The sequence below is a fragment of the Epinephelus fuscoguttatus genome, linkage group LG17, assembly GCF_011397635.1.
Source record: "Epinephelus fuscoguttatus linkage group LG17, E.fuscoguttatus.final_Chr_v1".
Classification (NCBI taxonomy): domain Eukaryota; kingdom Metazoa; phylum Chordata; class Actinopteri; order Perciformes; family Serranidae; genus Epinephelus; species Epinephelus fuscoguttatus.
Window position 1 is genome coordinate 28,838,362 of NC_064768.1, and position 22,493 is coordinate 28,860,854.

At 41.7% G+C, this 22,493-nt stretch overlaps 1 protein-coding gene across 1 annotated transcript in view; it reads right to left on the reverse strand.

Annotated features, from left to right (window-relative positions):
* vps50 (VPS50 EARP/GARPII complex subunit) overlaps positions 1 to 22,493 on the reverse strand; it is a 139,286-nt gene that overhangs the window by 22,429 nt on the left and 94,364 nt on the right. Inside the window, exon 22 of the mRNA XM_049602366.1 lies at positions 19,008 to 19,088. Within this exon, the coding sequence (XP_049458323.1) occupies positions 19,008 to 19,088 (81 nt within the window). The remainder of the gene's footprint in view (positions 1 to 19,007; positions 19,089 to 22,493) is intronic.

A 22,493-nucleotide genomic window follows, 5' to 3' on the forward strand; every position in this document is an offset into this window, starting at 1 on the left:
ATTTCACACAGCACTTAGAGAAAATTTGAACATCCACAACTCCCGCCTCCCTGCAAAGTCCCACCCCCCCTCCTCCATTATGTCCTCATTATGTCTACGACAGACGTAGGCGTTGGCAAGGTAACGTTAGATACATGGAAGAGGAGAGCGAGTGTAATGTTACAACCAAGACAGTCAAACGCAACCCTGGAGTTTTAAAACTCAACTGGAGTCAGTGATGACTGATGAGTTTTAGAATAAAGTTACAGTGCTAACGTTACATAGTAGCGTTAACGTTACGAGTAAGTGGAAGCGCACAAGGAAGATAATGTTAATATTTCAGAGGCTACGCTACAGTAGGCTAACAATAGCCTATGTTACATTAGAGGCAAACTAAAAATACCTGTCCAGCAGAAACTCTGTGACCATCTCGTCCCTTTTTAGCTCAGGATGAAGCTACATCAGTTTTTGCCATCGCTCGAAAGTAGAGCCGATGTTGACCTGAGTTTTGGCTCTTGCAGCATCGAGTTCTCTCTTAGTGTTAGCTATTTCTGCTATATTCTTTCTTTTGCCAACTGACTTCCCTGTTGGACCAGCTGGAGGTGGTCCGCATTTGTCTGCCATTGTTATGGAAGGTTTATATCCACAAGCGTCCCTGTTACTAGCCTACATGTTGTCTCACAGACTCTCACTGAACGGGTTGTATAAAAAGGGCTGCATGTTGGACATAATCCAGTCAGCACCCCCTGGCTTAAAAGCTAGCATTTGGAGGCATTTTGGCTTCTATGACGTTAAAGGGAAAAAATTCACGAAAGATAATGGAAATACATTCGTCTCTTTATTTCAATAATGGATCATTACAAACACGCAATATTTTAAAAGCTGCACAGAGAAACTAAAGATGCATCAAACATTTGCATCTCTGAATCCAAACTGAACTGTGAGGTGTCTTGTGACTCCCACCCCTGCTGCACATGTATCTCTTTTCTATTTCCACAGCCTTTCAGATTCAAAATTCATGTTTCTGACTATTTTGTTTGTTGTTTTTATAAACCAGCTCCTGCTGGGGAAGCAACATAATGTACTCCTCCAGAGAAGGGAGCAAAAATGATGAGTGAGAATATGATTTCTTCGCACATGGTTGCTTTAGGTGTTTTTCTATTTTAACACAGGTTACAAGTTATATAACGCCGATGTTCAGGTTTAAGAAATAGGTGTTATGACATAACATTTTTTTTCTCACCCTTGCACCCCTTTGTTCACCAGCACCGCTGCTGAGCACAAATTTGCATTTCTTGCCAGTCTCTTCCCTTTCTAACTTTACAGCCTGTTCCCTTTAATTCTGTCGTATTACATCGACTTCTATGACCGGGTTGATTATGAAAGTCTCACTGGTTGTTGCATATTCTCTTTTGAATTAATCAAATCAATTAAACTCTGGTTGCATTAGTCTGACATTACAGCATAGTCTATTTCAGTCTATTTTTAATCCCTCCGCATGAGGCTTGACTTTTCATCGACTGTGCCCCTGCAGCATAAACACTTTATGCAAAAAAGGAAAATAAAGCCTCTGAAACACTGTTGGGGGAAATGTCTGTTTCACTTCCAACTGCATAAAACTCTGCAGGGATTCTTCAGGTAAAAGGCTCAAATGGATAAAAAAGGTGATTGTTTTTTTAAAGAAGAAGAAAAAAAACAAACAACAACTATGACATTTTGGGATTTTAGGCGTCTACGTTTTCAATTTTGAGCCGAGGAACACATTTTAGACACGCTCCAAGCTTTGGCAGCTTGTGGTAAAGTGAACAGGGTTTTATCTTTTCACTTATTTGGGTTGACATGTGATATAGCAACCGCCCAGAGTGCCTACTTCATGTTTATTAGTTTATTAGATGCTTGATCTTTTATCATTTCATGCTCAACATGGCAAACATGATTTGATGGAATAGTATTAAAATCATTTCCCATTTTTGTTGCCCTTCAGTGTCCGTGAATATTTAAAATATTTTTGGGGAAAAACATGCAAATATACGGAGTCGTGTAGCATGTTAATATAATAGATACAAATACTTGCATACAATTCAATGCATCTGCCTGTTTAAATCAAACAAATGTAAGAGATGCTGAGATGGGGAAGCTTATTTCTTCCCACAAATTAATTAATAAAAAGAGAGATTTAACGTCTTTGTTTACTTGTCTTCTTAATCCAGTGGCAATCATGATTCAAGCACAGTAATCTCTGTGTCTGTTGGCAGACGTGCAAAAATGTGGCTGCAGGAATCCTCACATTTATCAGAAAGCAGGTAAAAAAAAAATAAATTTTTAATTCAATGATCCAAACTTCTTAAAATAGCTTCACACATATAGATATGCGTCATCATGACAGATCTTTTGTAATCAACTGTAGTGTAACTTGTTTTTTATTTGATTTCCCTAAAAAATACAACTGCACAAAAAATTATGGTTTCACTTTTTATGAAGAACCTCCATCAAAATGACAAATGACCTCAGTGAGATAAAAGTAAACCAACTCCATGCGCCTGCTGCATTTCCAAGAAAGTGCAGAAGAATGCCATATTGGACAAATTAAGCATCAGTGATAGATTTTTCAAAGTCACACAAGGGCCTGAAAAATGGGGGATGAGGCAGACCTTTCCATATAGTATGACTTATAGTAAGGGGTCATACTTTATGTGATTTACACCCTGCAGCTGCTGAAGATATTTAAGGGGGAGATTCAACCTGAACAGTCGTTTCTCTGCTGTCCCACTGAGATAAATATTGAAAGTGCTTTTCCACTGAGGAGTGTGGAGTGTGTGTTACATACTGTAGCCAATACAGACTGATGATTATTGGTCCGTGGTGATTTTCAGTATTTGCTACTGAACAATATCTGGCATGTTGATGGCATACAACTTTTAAAAACGTCTGTATTTATGTTCGGTATCTATTTGTTGCTATATGTGTATTCTAGTAAATCACATAATAATAATTCACAGGAAATACTGGAGATAAAACTATTAGTTGATGGACAGAAAAACACCAGGCATGTATTTTGATAATCGGTCATTTTTCAGGCAGACGTACTGATCTTCTCTGGTTTCACCTTCTCAAGCGATAGGATTTGCAGCTTTCATCTGCTTTATATCACAGTAAACTTAATATCTTTGGGTTTTGGATACTCTGAGAGACAGTCACAGGCAGTTTTTCATATATTTTTGAAGTTTAATTCCCCAAAAAAGCAAAAACTAGAAAGGAAAATTGGAATAATTCATAACACAAATAATAATTTGTTGCATTTCTAGAAAATGGGTGAGTAATTACCTAAAATGGCACTCGTTTACGCTTTCATACACATGCAATCAAGCTAAATACCCATTAGTTTAAGACTGACAAGTTAAAATTCCAGTCATTAGCATGTGTTAAATAAGTCGATTCATTGTTAACAGTTTCCTGTTCACACAGAGAAAAAGAAAAGACAGCAAATTAAAGCTTTGACAAAAGCAAAAATAACATGAATGTGATATTAGCGGTTGCATGACACTGCACTGACTTTATTATGACAAGCATATGAATTATTTCCTCTGTGAACAAAATATGTCATGTGCATCCAAGCATGCTTAAACAGTTTCACTGTCAAATACCCTCAAATTGCATTTGTTGCATTTCACAGAGCAGTCTCAGCGTCAGGGCCAAAGGGCGAGCACACATTCAGCAGATCCTCGTAAATCACAAAACTTTTACAGGGGAGATTTTTTACAAATAGCCAGAAGAAGCCTCCTTTCTATACAACTGACATCAATCTGACAGGTCATAGGAAGGAAAGTATGCTTGTTTTCATTTCTCACTGTGAACATTCACCTCAGTGTGCTGACGTAAATGATCACCAACTTCTGAGACACAGAGGGACCTCTGAAGAAAACATCACCCACATACAGTATTGACTGTGTGTTGGATTATAAATACTCTGAATAACATGATAACAGCACAACCTGTAATCTCAATGTAACCTAAAGAATCGCTGCTCTACAAAAAATCCAAATTGAAATCATGAACACGCCTTTATTTTGAAATATGATCAGTTAAATCATAAGATATATGGCTGCAGCTGATGGGGCTTTATTAACTCTGTGGTATCAGTCACACAATGTCAATCTATCCAGTTACAAAAACAACTAATGTGAGCTATAAAAAAATGATGGAAAATAAATATCATATTCTGTAATGACAGTGTGACTAAAAAGGTGAAGAAAAGCAGTTAAACTCTCCTTGCATTCTTCTCCATTTCATGAATAACATGCCTTGATTTGGGAAAACTCTGCTGGCTACTCTAAAGACCAGCACCCACGCGATCAGCAAAAAGTGATTTTCATGCTCTGCAGGTAATAAACAAGGTTGGCATCCTCCACGGTGGAGGCACTGTGGGGTACAATTTGTTCAACGCTGGTAGGAAGGAACAGAAGTCCACTGATAAAAGATCCTGAATCAAGTTACTGATACACGAGAACAAGGCAGGAGGTGCTTGAAAAATGCCCCTAAGAGCATATTCTTAAAAAATGTGGCTGCAGTCCTCTCCACATTCTCCTCTAACAGCTAAGAGAGACTTCTTCAATATGCTTTCTTTAAACGCTAAATCAACCTACTGCACAAGAGCAGACTGAGGTTTAATGAGTGAATGTTAAGTATTTTCGTCTGACAGGTTGGCAGTAATCAACACAGTTTAATCAGGGTGGAGGTTGCAGGGGGTCTTCGCTGATGACACCATAATTAAGATTTCTCTTGTGTCTACAGCTGAAGCAAATCTGCCCCAATTTAAACTGTTTGTTTGACGTAAAACTAATGACAGAAAAAACAGAAGAGTTGACAGAGAATAGGAGAACACTAACCATACCGTGCTCTGCAATGCTGCCTCAATGACGCCAGATAAAATGTAGTCATACAAAAACAGCCATCAGCAACTTGTAACAACCTATATATAAATAAATAAGGAAGTCGCAGAGCTCAGAATTCCTAAATTCATATATCAGTTGGCTGTATCATTCGGTGAGGGTTGTGTGCTGAGGAAGAGGCAGGAAAAATTGAGCAGGCAGCCAGAGGACTATGTGTGGAGGTCGAGGGAAGGGATGGGATGGGATGGGATGGGAAGGCGGCAACGACCATTAGAGAAGCATTGGTAGGAGATAGGATGTTTGCAGGTTTTCAAATTGAAAAGTCTGATCATTTTGTGTTGCTGTAGTGCACACTGGTCTGCTTGACTGATAACCTAATGTTGTTTTGTCTTACTGTTGAGTGTTGTCTTATTTTGATGAGTTTCATATTCTGTTTATGAATACACAGGGCATTTACTCTTGGTCGCTCTCCTTGACGGCACCACTGGCCGCGCACATGTGAGTCATCGACGATGACAACGTGTGTGTTGGCTTCGTCGAGTGTACCACATGCAGCACAATGCTGGTATATGACAGCAAAAAGACAGGGACCTCGACACTTAAGAGGCACGTGACGACAGCTTGCCATGGAAAGAAAGACGAGAGTCAGCCTTCAATGTCCACGTTCGTATCCTTGAAAAAAATGTCGGGTGTAAACGGGCTCGGGCTCGTAATTACAGTTAAAGGGACAGGCCGGGCCGAGCTGGGACAGAACATGCACGGGCTCGGGCTGGATTTTTTGGGCCCGATCTATGCTCTATTCTGAAATAATGTGCCATGGCACCTTGTGAAAGAAGGGAAGGGTCTATAAACACCCGTAGCCCCAAGGCATGAAGTAATATTAAGGCATCTCCGGGAACAACACTGGTTATAATGTGCTACGTATATTGATATAATGCATTACTTTATGCTGCATTCTTAAGATTTACTTTCTACATTACTGTAACATTTTGCCTGCTGTGCTAGCCATTAGCCCTCTGCTAGTCCTTAGACCTTTACTAGCATGGTCAAACAGCAGCTAACAAACCTCATATGCATAAGACTAGCTTAAGACTTTGTAAAATTACAAGCAAGTTCACAGTAAAGCATTTTTTTCAGACCTTATCTATAGCCAACAGCCTCCACTTCATCATACCTTGAGTACTTCATCTGAAAAATAATCAGAGTTCACAGATGACGTTTGAATAAAAGCTGCACTTCTGCCCATTGTATCAGAGAAAAGAAAATATCTGCGTGGGCATCTGAATGCTCCGTATAATCTGAATTGAAGAATCAAAATGGGGGCCAAAAAGTAGGACTGGGAGGAGAGAAAAATTATTTTCTTTGTGAACGCACCGGGTTTTAATTATCTGTCTGACGCTGGTGCTCAGACAGAAGTGGTCCTTGAGTTAATGAACCATTTGAAGACCTTTCTGCTAAACGATGAGTAAAAAAGCAGCTAATATTTCCCTGTGACAGACAGATAATTCCTGTCTTTTGTTATTTTTCTTAAATAGAGCCTGTGCCCCCGCATAACACTTAACAAAAGCAATGCCCTGAGCATACTAAAGTAATTCAAACCTTTGACTCATGAGATGTTAATAGAAATCTGTCACAGATATAACTAAAGGCCACTTTAATCACTTAAGTTGCACTTCAGTGTACCAAGCTTAAGGAGAAGACATCTGCTCAGAGCAAAGTCTCTTTTGATACTGCACGTGACATATGAACTCACTAATGATCATACACTGAATCTGAATGCTGGAGCGCTGACAACATTATGTTGTGAGGAGATTTTGGCTCTCATCAAAGATATCTAGTTTGACTCACCCACTTGTTAATGGTGTAAATGACAGCAGAAGTTATATTATTAAGACAGAAATGCTACAATTAGGATTAGCAGACATGTTTCAAATGTTGAAAAAAAAATACTAAGGCAACTATTATTACCAGAAGAGAGGCAAATTAACTGAAGAATCACTTTAACAGCTCCAATATGTTCTAGTGTTATTACTTTCAAGGGCTTCTGCTCAAATAATTTCTGAGCATATACTTAGGGCTGCACAATTCATAAAAAACATTATGAAAGTTGCAATATGGCCAATTGCAGTACCAAAATCACAGGAGCTGCAAAGTTTGATGAAGGTCAAATTTGTCATATACCATTATAATGAAGCATCGTGGTGCTACAGAGATGTTCAGGCCTAGAAATGATATTCATGTAAGGAAACACGCTTTGTCTGTCCAGACCCCTGAAGAAATCACATCATAATTATTTTTTTTTAATTCTTTTTGTAAAAATAAAATGCAAAAATGACCATTTACACTATCGCAATCACAATATCTGCCGAAAAAATCATTATATGTTTTGTTCTGCATATCGTGCTGCCCTAATAATACTTTTGATTAGGGATGCAAGATAATATCAGCTTGTCATTGGCAGATAAAAGCTTTAAAAATTGAGGTAGTTCTCTTATCTTAGCCTGTGAATTTGTACATTTTGAAAAGCAATGTATTTCATGTTTGCATCTGCTGGTGGGCCATCAGCATAGGAGAACTATATACATCAGTATTTGCGTCTGCAACTGGCCAAAATGGGTTGGAAAATACTGGAATATCTCATATTGGCAAAAATATCATGTATCCTGACTTTTGATACAATCAGTACACTTGTAAACTTGGGCCTACAATGTTCTGGCAGGAGGCCACCATTGTAAACTAAATCCCTCCGCCTGATAACAAAATAGGTTTATTTATGGCGTCTGTCTTCTGTGTGGTCTCTGTTTAATTTCTGACCAAAAACATCTTCCTTCTGTCTGCATCCACTGAAGCATCAGTTAAGTTTAAACTCTTGCAGTCTTTGTTCCCTGCAGTCTCTTAGTCATGCTGTAGTGTCTTTGCCCCTAACTGTCAGCCACGGGTAACACTTCATCAATGATCAACAATTACTGTTAATGGTGCTGAACAGAAGAGTGAGGCAGGATGTGGAAGCACCTTTAAGCAATGAATGAATGAATAAAAAAATCCCCCTCTCAACCCAGACCCAAGCTCTGGTAGAGGTAGAGCTTGGGTCCTCTACCAGAGGCCTGGGAGTTTGAGGGTTCTGTATTATCTTAGCTGTTCCTAGGACTGCACTCTTCTGGACAAAGACCTAAGATGTTGTACCTGAAATCTGCTGGAGCCACTCTCCCAGTTTGGGGATCACAGCCCCGAGTACTCCGATTACCACTGGCACCACTGTCGCCTTCACGTGTTCCTTCTCCCTGATGTTGCTCTCACTCGGGATTGCTACATCTATCACCACTGCCTTCTTCTACTGTTTGTCAATCGACACGTTATCCGGTTGGGTAGCCATCACCAGTTTGTCAGTCTGGACCTGGAAGTCCCACAGCAACTTAGCTCGGTCATTCTCAACTACTTTCGGAGGTGTCCTCCATTGTGACCTTGGGACTTCCAGGACATACTCAGTGCAGATGTTCCTGTACTATGCAAGCCACTTGGTTATGGCGTTCCATGTACGCTGTTCCTGCCTGCATCTTACACCTTGCTATTATGTGCTGAAGTGTCTCAGGAGCATCTTTGCACAGCCTGCACCCGGGGTCCTCTCTGGTGTGACAGACCCCTGCTTCTATTGATCTACCTATACTTCAGGTGTTGGCAGGATACATATGCCTACACATATGCCAAAGGACCAAAGCAAACTGGAATATCAGCTCTTCTAGAGACATTCACTACAACTGCATTTATTCAAAGCCAAAACCATAATTTGATTAGGAATTTTGGCGAGCAGTACCAACCCAATGCCTTTGGGAGGAATTTCTTTACTTGAGTCTGTCAGCTTTGCTAACAACCAGTAGTTGAGAAAGAACAGCTTGCCTAGCAGTGCAAACATCAACTTCAACGTCCTTAAGGGCCTCTGTAAAGTGTGGACAGGCAAAAGGGAAAAAAAGTTTTGTTTGTCTGTGAGGTATTGATGCCAAGATAGTTTCCTCACATGGACCAACAGCACTGTTAAGAATGAAGACATCAAGCATCAAAGCCACGGAGCTTACCCACCCCTGTGTAATGATTAGAAATTAAGCCCTGGAATTCCCAATGAAAAGAAAACATATAAAAATGAACGTCCAGGGAGGGATCTGAAAACAGATAAGAGCAAAGCTTTGAATAAAAACAGGGATATAGCACTCGCTTGATGTCTATCTATCTCTGCTGTTTTATCATCCAACAGATCAAAGACGAGAGGCTGAGATATTTAGCCAGCAGAAGATGACTCCTAATGAGGACAGAAAGTTAAAACAGAAGTACGTGTGTGTGAATATGTATGTACTTTAATTGTGTGTTGTAGGACTCAAGTGTAATAAGATTGTGCTATGCTTCATGGTATTCATTTGGGACATGAAATCTCTTTCCCACAATGCCTTAGGGAGAAAGTGGCACTAAAGCTCTGAATCAATCAGAATGAAGAGTTCAGGATTTCAGGTCTACAGGAGAAGAAAACAAACCTCTGTGGCATATTTTGAAATGAATACAGGCTATACTTCCCAACTTAACAAACTTTGTTGAACAAAAAAACCACCTAAAAGTTCAGTTTTAGCATTTCCCATACAAAGATACTGCAAGTGCAACGGGGAACCAAACTATAGCGCTCCATCATTACACTAAAGTAGCCAGAGTCTGCAGTGTGGGGCCATGGGTTTATCTTGGCTCTGACAGACTCTCTGTTTTTCCAAAGCGCTGAGTCAGGCCCACCTCTGCTGGAGCATCTATTTTCTTATTGGGTTTTCCCTGCACGTCCACCGGGTGATTTGTTGTGAGCAGCTCAATTTTGAGCAACAGCCTGAGGTACTTTTGAGGTGCGTTTGGGAGGCCCTATCAGTCAGCAGCAGTCAACACCTGAGGAGAGACGGGAGCTCCCCTCTCAGTATCAAGTCTGCTGGATCCATCATTTGAACTGTGTGAAGTAAGTTATATACGCCTGAGAGGGGCGGATTAGAAATGGTCCTTAACGGACACAGCTGGCCTGAGAAAAGATATGCCGATACAATGAAATACTTTAAGGCCCTGAAAATATATTTTCTCAATAAGTTTCACAGCATTTAAGCAATCCTGTCCTATACTGTAGGAACACATATCAGGCTATTCAAATCAGTGTCTTAACCCTCACATTCAAGCATCAGTATACATCTGGAGCTGAAATAAATTTGCTGATCAATACACTGAAAGCCTTAGGTGGAGCCTAAAGTAAATCTGACTCCTGCACCTTTCAAGGGAGCTCTGACCCTAAGAATTGTGGCCTTTCGAAAACTAGCGTTTGCATGTAAAACCTTAAAAAGCAATACAATTTCCAAATGTTAATAAAAACAAACACCCTTGATTTGAAAGGTTTGTTAAACTCTTCGAACTTGATAATTCTCTAATCGCCCTTGTTATGAAGGTGGAGGAGTTGAAAAATGATCTCTCAATTGAAGTGTCTCACTCTATCATGATTGACTGCTTACTACTCTCCAATCCATTCCATAGAGATTTATGGGCAACTCGAGTGGACTGCCTGCCAGGCAATTACTGTCAAGTGAATCCTATTGCACCTCTTTGTCACTCTAATACTAGAATTTTGGTTCTCATTAGATGAATGTCAAATGGAATTAGGGCTTTCATTCATTTTGCGCGATACCACCCGGCATCTCTAAGCCTGTCTCTGGCAACTCCTTTCCCCCGTACCTGCTGGTCTGCTCACCTGCGCTGAGATGACAACATCCATGATACAATAAGAAATTAACTCACTTAAAATACTCGACTTGAAGGGACACTTCACCCTAAAATCAGAAATTACATAATTTTCCTCTCGCCTGTGGTGTTATTTATCAATTAAGATTGTATTGGTGTGAGTTGCCGAGTGTAGAGATGTCTGTACAGATGCCTGTATCTCCATGCAGAAGGATGCAGCATCTACTGCTAGCTCACCTAGCAAGACTAAGCTAGCTAACGTTACAGGTCAGCTGTGAAAGACACCATTAATGTTTACATCTTATGCTGTCATGAGCACAAGCCTCTCGTTCATGAGTAGATGCACTCTTCCTTCTGTGTGGTGGTACAGTTGGCAGGTCTGGTTAGGTACAAAGAAAAATAGTTCCTCTCTGAAACTCCAAATTATCTTGAGTAACTGGGTCATGATTTTAGGACAGTGACATCACTGTTGAGTTTTCCAATTGTATTCGTTTGGCCTTTAGAGCATCACAAACCAAGTTCCATCTAGTTCCGTTAATAGGGCCGTATCCAACTCACAATTTTGTCAGTCGAATCAAATTTGGCTGGTCAAAACAAATTATAATATTTAGCAATTTAGCAGCAGCAGCAGATTAAACTGCTTTTTCAACGGTGTTCTGCTGGACATTCAGGGTGACAGTGATTTCACGTAAATCATTTCACATAATGTAGTTAAAAAGCCATGTTAGGGGGTAGCACGGTGGTGTAGTGGTTAGCACTGTCGTCCCTCAGCAAGAGGGTTCCTGGTTCAATCCCAGGAGGGAGCCCTTCTGTGCAGAGTTTACATGATCTCCCCATATCAGCGTGGATTTTCTCTGGGTACTCCGGTTTCCTCCCACAGTCCAAAGATATGCAGGTTGGGGATAGGTTAATTGGTCTCTCTAAATTGTCCATAGGTGTGAATTTGAGTGTCTGTCTCTATGTGTTGGCCACGCGATGTACTGGTGACCTGTCCAGAATGTACCCTGCATCTCGCCTAATGTCAGCTGGGATAGGCTCCAGCCAAGTTAGCCCTCTGAGCGAATGTGTGCTACGTCGGATGGAAATGTGAAACATTTTTTGCCGACAAACAAAAAAACAAAAGCCAGAGACTACATCATATTAAGCTGCTGTGAGCTGTAAAACCCCCACTTTTATACAGAAAGCTGGAGATAATGCTTTTTTAGAGCCTGACCGGGCAAACCCAGCCTTTCTTCCTCTGGGCAGCTGCCTCCATCTTACTCATACCCAGAGACTGTGGGCCCAGACCAGAATGGGCCTGGGTCCACAGCTGCCTGTACATGTCAACATCTTCACCAAGTGGAAGGCAGCCCTGCCTCTGCAGCTACTTCAAGGGACCAAAATGTTCTCAAAAGTACACTACACACTCATTGAACCCAAACTGACAAAAAAAAAAAAAAAGAGCGCTTGACTTGAAGTATCTTAGTCTACTGAGATTTAAATCCTTGACTGTCAGGGTCACTCCTATCCATTATATTCAAGAGAAGGCAGGCATCTCTATGGCCTGTAAGAGGTAAGACAAAAAATGTATTTTTTGATTTTGGAGTGAACTTTCCCTTTCAGAACATGAATGTACCAAAACGAAGTGTCTAAAGAATGCAGAATACTAATGAAAGGATTTGTATTTAAGTGCATATTTCTGCTTATCACCATGTCTGTCACACTAGGAGAGGTGAGACAGGAAGCTGAGCTACTGTAACCAGGGGGATTGACTGTCTCCTCATCACAGCTGAGGAGCATGACCTACAGCTAGGCCTATCAATAAAGCGTGTTTGTGTCTTCCACTGAAACCACAACGAAATGTCAATACTTGTGATATCCTGACAATGACAGTATAAATAGTTTCACCATGGAGCTTAATTATGATCTGTAATCCCTGTCAAATGGCAATCCCCTCTGGAGTCTTGCACCATTCACACAGAGAGACAACAGGCCACGGCAAAGAGGACAGTCTAGACAGTGATGTGCCCCCTTGAGACGCGGAACTAATGGCTGGGTTCAGTGTGCAGTGTGTGCGTGTGTGTGACATTAGCCAGTGCCTCTCATGAGAGGCAGCGTGCCTGTATGCATTTGCCGTGCCAAGCCAGTGTAGCGAACCACAGCCACAACACATGCTAAGGGATTATCACTCTGCTGCTAACAGGAAAAGAGCGTAATAAGTGTGATGGAGCGCGAGGGCTCGATGGAGTGACCTACAGTCGGACAACAGACCTGTTGAGGCGTTAATCTGTCCGTCAAAGTTCCCATTATCTCTGAATATATGTGGTGTCTTGTCTGTGTGTGTGTGTGTGTTTTGTGTGCATCACTGCAAGAGCCCTCAGTGCCAGATGACTGCTGCCAACACAGAAATTACTCGTTGTCTAATTCCTGTTTCAGTGCCAGGCATGAAAAAGCCTGAAGAGTCCCACTCTCCGCTATGCAGAGTACCCAGAAGCGGATGTGTGCACACTGCAAACACACATCAAATCAACTCATCAAACATTGTGGGTTGACTTCAGCAATAGTATACTCAAATTAAACAGACAAAAAAAACACAATTTCCAACTTTTGATCTTATCTTCATGCCCGGACTGATGGAGAATATGAAATAAATACACATGCTAACAGGCCATTGTGGATTCAATCAAAAGACCCAATAAACTAGGAGGAACGATGCAAGCAGTTGTTTGTGCTGAGAGTTGAGAGGCATGTAATCACTGGCACACATCTGCTGACGAGGAGGCGACAGGACAAACAGCTGAAAGTGAAAGGAGGAAAATCAAGAAATGAGAGAGAGGGAAAAAGTGAGAAAATGGAGCAACTGATTAAAACGGTAAATACTGGTGGTTTGAGTATTGAGAGCAGTGAAAGTACAATGAACCTGAGGTGGCCTTCATTGCAAATGCCAGCCTGCGTCAGCTCTCTTCACAATGTTGCCTTCAGCAACGGCTCTTAACAGCTGCCACAGCTGAACTTCCTGGCAGCGGCAATATGGCCGCAGATGGGGTTCATGGCACCATTCTGATACGTCACTGTCATCTAATCTGCCCCCAGCATATTACCAAAGGAGTTGAATTTTTTCTTCCAGCAAAGATTAACCATTATTTTATGCGACAACTGATTCCTTTCAAGTAAAACAATTCAGTTAGGAGCTTCAAGTTCAAGTAAAGATGACACATTCCAACTGGAGACTGGTGCGGATGACAGTGCGAATGATTGAACATTACGTAACAGGTGTTTGGTGGAACACGAATGTGTGAAAAAGGCAATTACGTCTCTGCAACTCTTAGAAGTTCCTCCATAACCTCACAACCTTTCGAACACTCTCAATGAAATATTCAAAGTCAAAAGGGAGCAAGCTCAAAATGAAAACCGTCAAATCCAGAGAAGCGTCGGGGTTTCGCAGAGGTAATCAAGAACAGTGGAGGCAGAGAGAAAGAGAGCATAAACGAGGGGATGATCTTTTACTTTTCCCCATGGAGCTCCCAATTTAAGCTGAAGCCACTTCGTACCTGAGACGAGATGAGATGGAATCTCGCTGTCGTCCATATGGGACTCGGAGTCATTACCAGCACATTGGTTTTGGAATCAAACAGTTGCGACGGCAAACCAGGGGAACAAAACCGCAAGGGTTTCGGCTGCTCGATTGAAATTCAGTGTGCAATTAACTTTATAATCTGTTTACAAATGAGGTCTACCCTGCTGCAGTCTCTGGAGTGTGTGGGTGTGTGTATTTGTATGCAGGGGGGAGTGCGTCTGTGTACTCTACATGAATACATTCTCACTTTGAAGTGAAATCACCTATATTAAAAAAAGAGGGGATTTATAATCCATATGGAAACTGGATGTAAATTGTTATAAATAACAGTATACATCGGCTGTGGAAATGAGAACGCTTTTTGAAGTGTGTGTCTGTGCAATTTATTTGAGCGGATCATGATGTGAAAGACAGATGAGCAGAGAAGGAGCGAGACAGAGATGAAAAAAGAGGAAAAAGTAGGGAGTGCTGTGTAAGTTTGGAAAATAGGGCATTTTTCCAACATTGAATGATTTATCGAGATGAGCTAAAATAGTTTTGCATATGAGAAAAGACAGACTAAAAGCATTTGCCAAAACATTAGAGAGTGGATGGATATAATTGCAAAGCCCGAGTCAGTGTCCTGCCTCTGAAGTGGTTTTAAATAGAACTAATATCACACAGCCTGTGATGGCCACAAAGTGATATGATTATGCTCATCTGAAATGCGCGTGTGCATGCAGGCGTTAAAGGTTTAACATCGTTTTGTCTCTTGAGAGAGCTCACTTAAAAGCCCAAATGTCTCTGTTCTCTTTCTGCACCCAGTCCGTCCATTTGTCCGTCTGTGCTCATTTGATCAGCTCAGGGGATAAACATGCTCTCCACAGCTGAGCACCGCGCTTGTCTGACATTTGGAAATGGCTCACGATTTAGCCAGAAAATAACTGGGGTTTAAATAGTCGCTGTAGTGCCCCCCGAGGGAAGACAACATGTTGCTGCGGTATGTATACTGCTCGCTGCAATTTAAAGTTTTGATACCTCATCATTCTTTTCTAACTTTTATTTCTGTTCTTCCCTCTGTCGTCCTGCTTTACTTTGCTTTAGTCCCCCCTCCCCCCGTCCTCAGTCTAACCCTGAATTTCTAAGCTATAAACATCACAGCAAAGTAGCCAGCATTGCAATCACAGCGAAATGCCATTATTTTGCACTGTCAAATAAATACTTTGTTTCAATAAAAAAAAGGCGCTTTGGATGCTGTGTGCTTTCTCCTGTGGAAAACTGCTGATTATATCTGCATGCAAAAGTGATGCTGGTTGGAAAACAATTCACTCTGTTCACCTCACTTCACATTCTGATGGGATATACATTAAAGATGAGATCAGTGATGATGGTTGCCATGGCAGCTTCTTATTAGATTGCTATTGGTGTTGACAGACACCTGACGACTAATAACGGTCCAAATCAGTGATGGAGTTGCTGCCAGATGTTTTCTCTGTGTTTCAATAATGTTTCAGAATCAAAAAAGAAAAACACTAAATGGCACATTTAAAATATTGCCCTGCAGAATTTGAGCGAGTGTCTACAGGTATGTGACACTTAAATTAAATACTTTTTAAGACCTTTTAAAAACACATTTTTACCAAAATTTGAGACGGATTTCTTGACCAATCATCTTTGTTTTTTGTACGTGTCAAGGTCCTCATGTCCTGAGCACAGGTTTAGGAATATGGTTATGACAATAATATGGTTATTAAAGTGAGTAAGTTTAATCTACATTTTGCCAACAGGTAAGTACAAATATAAACTAAAAAGACAAAGTTCAGTGGAAGGTTTATGACAGAAATGTGGGTTTTCATGCAGAAAGCTTAAATCAGCTCAACAAAAGGAAAATTAAAAAATGTATAAATTATATTACATAAAGTGTCTATGTGTACCTGCGTGATAAGACACATTGCATTCTTCGGCTATTTACATAAATCCTTAAACGTGTTATTACAGATCCCACTGTGTGCTGTGATTTGCTGGTACTTGTCACTTTGACACGTCAAGGTTGGAAGAGGATAGGATTAGGGCAAAGAGGTCATGGTTAGGGCCGGCCATCCATCCATCCATCCATCCATCCATCCATCTTCATCCGCTCTATCCGGAGCCAGGTTGGGGGGGCAGCAGGCCTAGCAAAGCACCCCAGACATCCTTCTCCTCAGCAACGCTTTCCAGCTCATCCTGGGGGACCCCAAGGTGTTCCCAAGCCAGGCGAGATATGTAATCCCTCCAGCGTGTTCTGGGTCTGCCCCGGGGCCTCCTGCCAGTGGGACGTGCCTGGGACACCTCCAGCAGGAGGCGCCCAGGAGGCATCCTAGGCAGATGCCCGAACAACCTCAACTGATCCCTTTCAATGCGAAGGAGCAGTGGCTCTACTCCGAGCTCCCTCCGCTAGTGCCAATTCAGATATTCTCTGACATTTCAGTGGTAAATTGATGAGGAAAAAGTCACAAATGTACTGCCGGTACTGCCGGTAGAGCGACACAATCTCTGAAGGAAGCAAGACACGGTGGGTGAATGGGTTAGGCACAGGAATTGAATGCACATTGTGCACATAAACTTTAGCAGAATAGCTGAATAGACCGGTTTGCATGAAACGTGCAATATGTAATTTTCTGCCGCTGGGGGTCTCAAACCAAAATAATAACAGAAGACGGAGTTTGATGATGTCACGAAGTAACGTGGGATCATGGGAGTTGTAGTCATATAACAGATACAGATCTGACGTTCCTCACTCCGTGAAACCGAAACCGACTGTGGCAGTTTTTTTGGCAGAGCGAGCTTCAGCAGCAGAGAAATGCTCATGGACGAGGTATATTACTGAAGTTATATTCACCTTATGCAAATGGGGTCCGTTGGCCGGTGTAGCAGCCCAAGCCGATCTGGTACCTACACCGGATTGTCAAACTCTGATCTAACTATCAATAGTAACGTTTCTTGCCGGCCGCTGGCCAGAGTGCTGGTGCCCCGGCGGGCAGCAGTGCTTGCAGTACACTGATGGAAATGATTAATATTTCGATAACATCAGCCAGATGTTTGCTTACCTGTCTAGTAGAACACACGTGAGGTCGGCGTCAAATTGTAGTCCTAGATTTTCACGAAGCTCTCTCCATCTCGGAAAGGCCACACCAATATTTATCCTTGATTTAGCTCTCTTCGTATCCCAAATTCTTCTGGGATCGCTTGGTTGACCCGTACTTTCCGTTTTACGGCTTGTTTACTGGGACAGCTTCGTTGTCAGAAGGTGTAGCAACCGTCAACGCATAATCATGATCCATGACGAGATAGCTTAGCCTAGCAACAGTAACGTTCATTCTCTGATGTCTCATCCGGTCTGCTTCTTCTTTTTCTCCTTCATTTAATGGCTATGGTAACTGGAGTTACGTCGCCATTGACATGCGACCTAATGACACGGTCCGTAACTTTTATTAATATTTCATATTTATCTGGGTTTGAAAAATTGTTGGAAACAATACATTTCTTAACAAAATATATAATATTGGTTTAGTCGTTTTTAGACATTTTTATGTGGAAAAACTACATATTATACCTTTAACGTCATATTTCGATGCTGCCACCTAGGATGCCCAGGAATACACAACTGGGTGCAAATAGCATCTGCTTAAAAGGTTTGTGGCAATTAAGACCTCAGAAATTCAAATGTAAGACTATTTAATGGCTTTAGGGCCTAATATTTACAGAATTTAAGACATTTTAAGGACATGCAGACACCCTAAGAAAGCCCCACAGGGTTTCAGAAAATGAAAAACAGGATGTACTATGGGAAAAGAATATATTTTCTTCTTCATTTTCAGAACAGATTGTGAGTCACATATTGTGACATATGATTAAAAAAAAATCCAATTACAATATGCATAAGCAATTATGGCCTCTTTATTTTCTGACACAGCAACTCTGAGCTAAATTAAAAGCTGAGTTAATGTCTGGTTTCCAGAGCCTCTGAACTTGGCACCTCTGAATAGTAATGTACATAACCAACATGTGTAAATAACAGATTACATTTGTAAATACATAAACGTAAAGTCTGAGTATCCAGATTTGAAATCATGGCAGGATGACGAAAACATCAGCTCAGTGAGCCATTCACTCACACTTCTATCATAATTAGACTCAAGGGACACATCTGGTTGTTTTTTCTCAGTAAAAACAAAGAGAGACCACGCCAACACATCTACACAATGCCATAATCCCCTGCAGGGGTGCAAAACTTCAATGGTATTGCATATTAGGGCCAAACTTAAGTCCAAGTGTGGCTTCTGTGAACACAGGCCAACACACCTGTCTGATATGGAGACTAATAAAAGGCAGAAATGAGAGATGACACCCGCTTCATCGTGTATCAGAGGAGACAGACTGCAGAAAGACACACTATCAGACAGAAGTGTAGCGAGTGGACCGCACCAGACTAATTGTCACTATGTAGTTTTACAGAGGGGAGCAGTGATTGAAAACCCTAATGGAATAACACACGCATTCACCCTGGTGTGTCCACTTACACAGAGGGGTGTGTGTACGTGTGAGTGACCACTGGCCAGATAATGACGACCCATAATGCATTTTGTGGTGATACGGGCTGTGGGATCAGACGTGTGGTCAGGGTGGATAGAGTGGATGGGCAAAAAAATGCAGGTGGAGGCATAAAGAGGAGAGAGGCACATAAGGAAAAGGGAGAGGAGAGCATGTTTGTGTCACAAAATGAGACAGGCGATGAGGTAACGAGGGATGGTAAGAGAGAGAGAGAGAAACAGTACAAGAGAAAGTGAGACAGGGAGCAGAGGAAGGGAGAGTTACAGTCTCACCACGTCAATGAGGCTCTCCTGGATCCGGTTCAGTGTGGTTCTCAGTCTGCTGCTGATAAGGCCCAGACCCGATGACTCATACTGTAGAATACACACACATATACACACACAGTTAGTGTCGGCACCGTGCAAAAAACACGTTCCTTTATAAGAACACACACTTCAGCAGAGTGTGAAAGCACGCACACACATACACACTGCAACATCTGCTTTCATCTCACGTAGTCGGAGACGAGAGAATTTTTACTTTCTGCTTCTAGTCGAGTCCTATCCGAAAGAGGGAGGAGTAACGGGGAGGAACAGACATCAAACTCAGACAATCACATCAGCTACAGTGGATGACAGACGAGAGGTAAAAGAGGAGCGTGGCGAGGGAGACAGCACAGCAAACACAACATCTAAAAGCCTCTGAAATCCATTTCAGATGTTTTCGATGTCACTTGAGAAAGCAAATCACGCACACCTTAAGGGCTTCAAATCAACCACACCACAAGTGTTGACTAGTGTTTTGCACTCACAAGGCAGGGAAAAACCTTGTGTATGAGTCATAATGCTTCCAGAGATCTACTCTTACCAAGCAAGCAGGGCCCACCACCCTGGCAGTGCCTGCGTCCCTACCGCCATGAGCTGGCAAAGACGGGCTTGGGACGGGCTTTGGGCAATGAATGGACAGCAGAGAGGAAAAAGCAAAATCTCAAATTAAAAAAATACAAAACACAAAACAAAAAACAATTAGTAATGAAAGTAATGGGTGGAATTATTCTACACATCAAAAACTATGCTGTCGCATAAATATCCAATCGCTGTTGAACCTTGTTACTGGGATACATAGTGGCTGTCTACTTTGTGTTCCCACATTATCTTGCACTTGTCCTTGAACTGAAACATGCTTCCAGTTCAACATCGTCCTTTTTACATCTCTCAGATGTGATACAAAGCGTGGTGATGTTTGAAAACGTCCTTGAGAGGTTCAGTTTCTGTATCACCATTAGGGCTACACAGCCTGTGAAAATAGTTCTATAATGTCTTCTGTCCCCGGAGGAAGATTTCCAAGGTTTGAAAGAAGAAAAAAAAAAACCCAGTGTCATCAGAGATAACCTTGATGATGTCATCAGTGGGCTTAAAGGAATACTTCATCTTCGAAATCATCATTTGTATATGAATTACTCACCCAGTGTTATGCTGAGTTTGTGAAGAAAACATTGTTTTTCTTGCATGCCTACAATGAACGAAGAATCCAAACTCAAAGAAAATTCTTGCTGTGTCTAAAATCTTGTACTTCTGTACTTACACTTAATATTTTGAGTGCATGAGTGCATTCACACTGGGAAGTATGGAAAAATGCAGTGCACTATGAGTACCCGCATGGTGCACTCAAAACGGTCAAGAAGTTGAGTGTGGAACTATGGACACTTCTCGCCCTCGATGATCACCATCTTGGCTACGTAGCGGAAGGGTAAGAACCACTTTTCAAACTGGAAATGGCCGAGGACTGTGCGACCGTGAACGTTGCTGCATTGTACAAATACATGTGTTTTTTGCTCTAAGCACCACTATACTGTTGCCGGGTATAAGCCAGCAGTATGTTAATTGGGTTAATTTAGCCATCTGTAATGATTTGGTACAAGCAAACGATAACGCAAATGCTAATGCTAGTTTGCCAACTAGCTAATTTGTGGTCGGTTTGGTTTGAGACAACATTACCCTGTTGAAATTCATGCACTACCCCAATAAGTACATAATGCACATAGTATACTACATGGAAGTGTACTAACGGAAGTATGTGATTTCAGACACAGCACTGGTCTCATTTCTCCAGTGGTATGCTCAGTACCTGTAAAAAGACAGCCCTTTCCAATGAGGAACTGAACTGAAGGTCAAACTTTGCTCTCTTCAAAGCCAGACTCCATTGACAAAAACAGTAATTTAATGTCACTGAACAAACGAGCTGCTGATGTACCACTGCCTCGATCAGTTAGCTCGTGTGTGTTACTTTGGTGTTTTAAAGGGTTCGTTCAGATTCAGCAAAATCACACAATAACACAGACACACACAAAACTGCCAATCAAGGCAGCAGTAGACCAGCAGCTTCCGTGTTCAGCGAGGTAAAATTACTGTTTTTCTCAATGGAGTCTGGCTTTGAAGAGAGCAGCAACAAGTTTCACTTTCAGTTCGGTTCCCCATCAGAGGGGGTCTGCCCATTGGTCCGACAGCCCATTGTCCCGACCATATTAAACCCATTGTTCCGAAGTCCCGTTGTTCCGAAATCATCATGATGCCCTGTGGTTAAGGTCTGGTTAGGTTTAGGCACAAAAACCACTTGGTTAGCTTCAGGAAAAGATCATGGTGTGGGTTAAAATGAAAAAGAAAGTGGCAAACACATAAGCCGTGAGCCTGCTCCGCCTCAAGCCTTTCCCAGCTGACCCAGAGCCGGTCGCGGCGCACCATCAAGGCAGAAATACGTCTGCCGGGAGCCGTTCAGCACCGCGGAAAGCTCCCCACACAACCCGGACCCCAGAGTTAATAACAGGAGGTTATGGTGTTTCATTCTCTCCTCTCTATGACACTTGTATCTCAACCAGTAGCCTACTTTTGTTGCGTTGATGATCCTCTATGGTACACAAATACAGTATAGCCTAGTATAATCATTTTGCATGCACATGTGCGAGCCGAAGTGTTTACACCATCAGAGTCTCCTGTGACGCAGAGCAAAATAAAATGCCAACCAACTCTTGCAATTGCTTCCTGTCTTCCTTCAGATAATTGTGACCCCGGCTGAAGACTATAATTTAAGATACTGGTATTTCACCGGTGGCCAGGTTAGCTTATAGTTGGAGTTTCACCAGAAGCATGTGAGAAAAATCTGGTTTCTTCAAAAACTCAACATGACACCAGGTGAGTAAACATACAAATGATTATCTTGGAGGGTGAAGTATTCCTTTAAGACTGAAAGGCTTATAATAAAAACTTCTGAGGTTTTAAAGATGGGGGCACTTAGAAAGCAAGGAGGACCTAATGAAAGCTAGCTGTGGTGGAGTTGCTTTATGAGACTTAAAGTCAAGAAGTCAGGACATCTCGACCTCTGCTGCTTCAATTTTGACCTCTTTTTTCAATCTCCCTTTTTTAAAGTCCAATTTTAGGGGAAGTGTAACACTAAGAGCACTATTTTAATGACACAGCCCTCATCCCAAAGGAGTTAAATGGCCTTGCATTTGAAGGGGAAATTGTAACTCCAACTATAAGCTAACCTGGCCACCGGTGAAATACCAGTATCTTAAATTATATTATCAGCCGGGGTCACAATTATCTGAAGGAAGACAGGAAGCAGTTGCGAGAGTTGGTTGGCATTTTATTTGGCTCTGCGTCACAGGAGACTCTGATGGTGTAAACATTTTGGCTCGCACATGTGCATGCAAGATGAATATCAGGCATTGTGAGGAACTGTCTGTGGGAGTCAGGAGTCTCGAATGATAAAGAACCATTTCT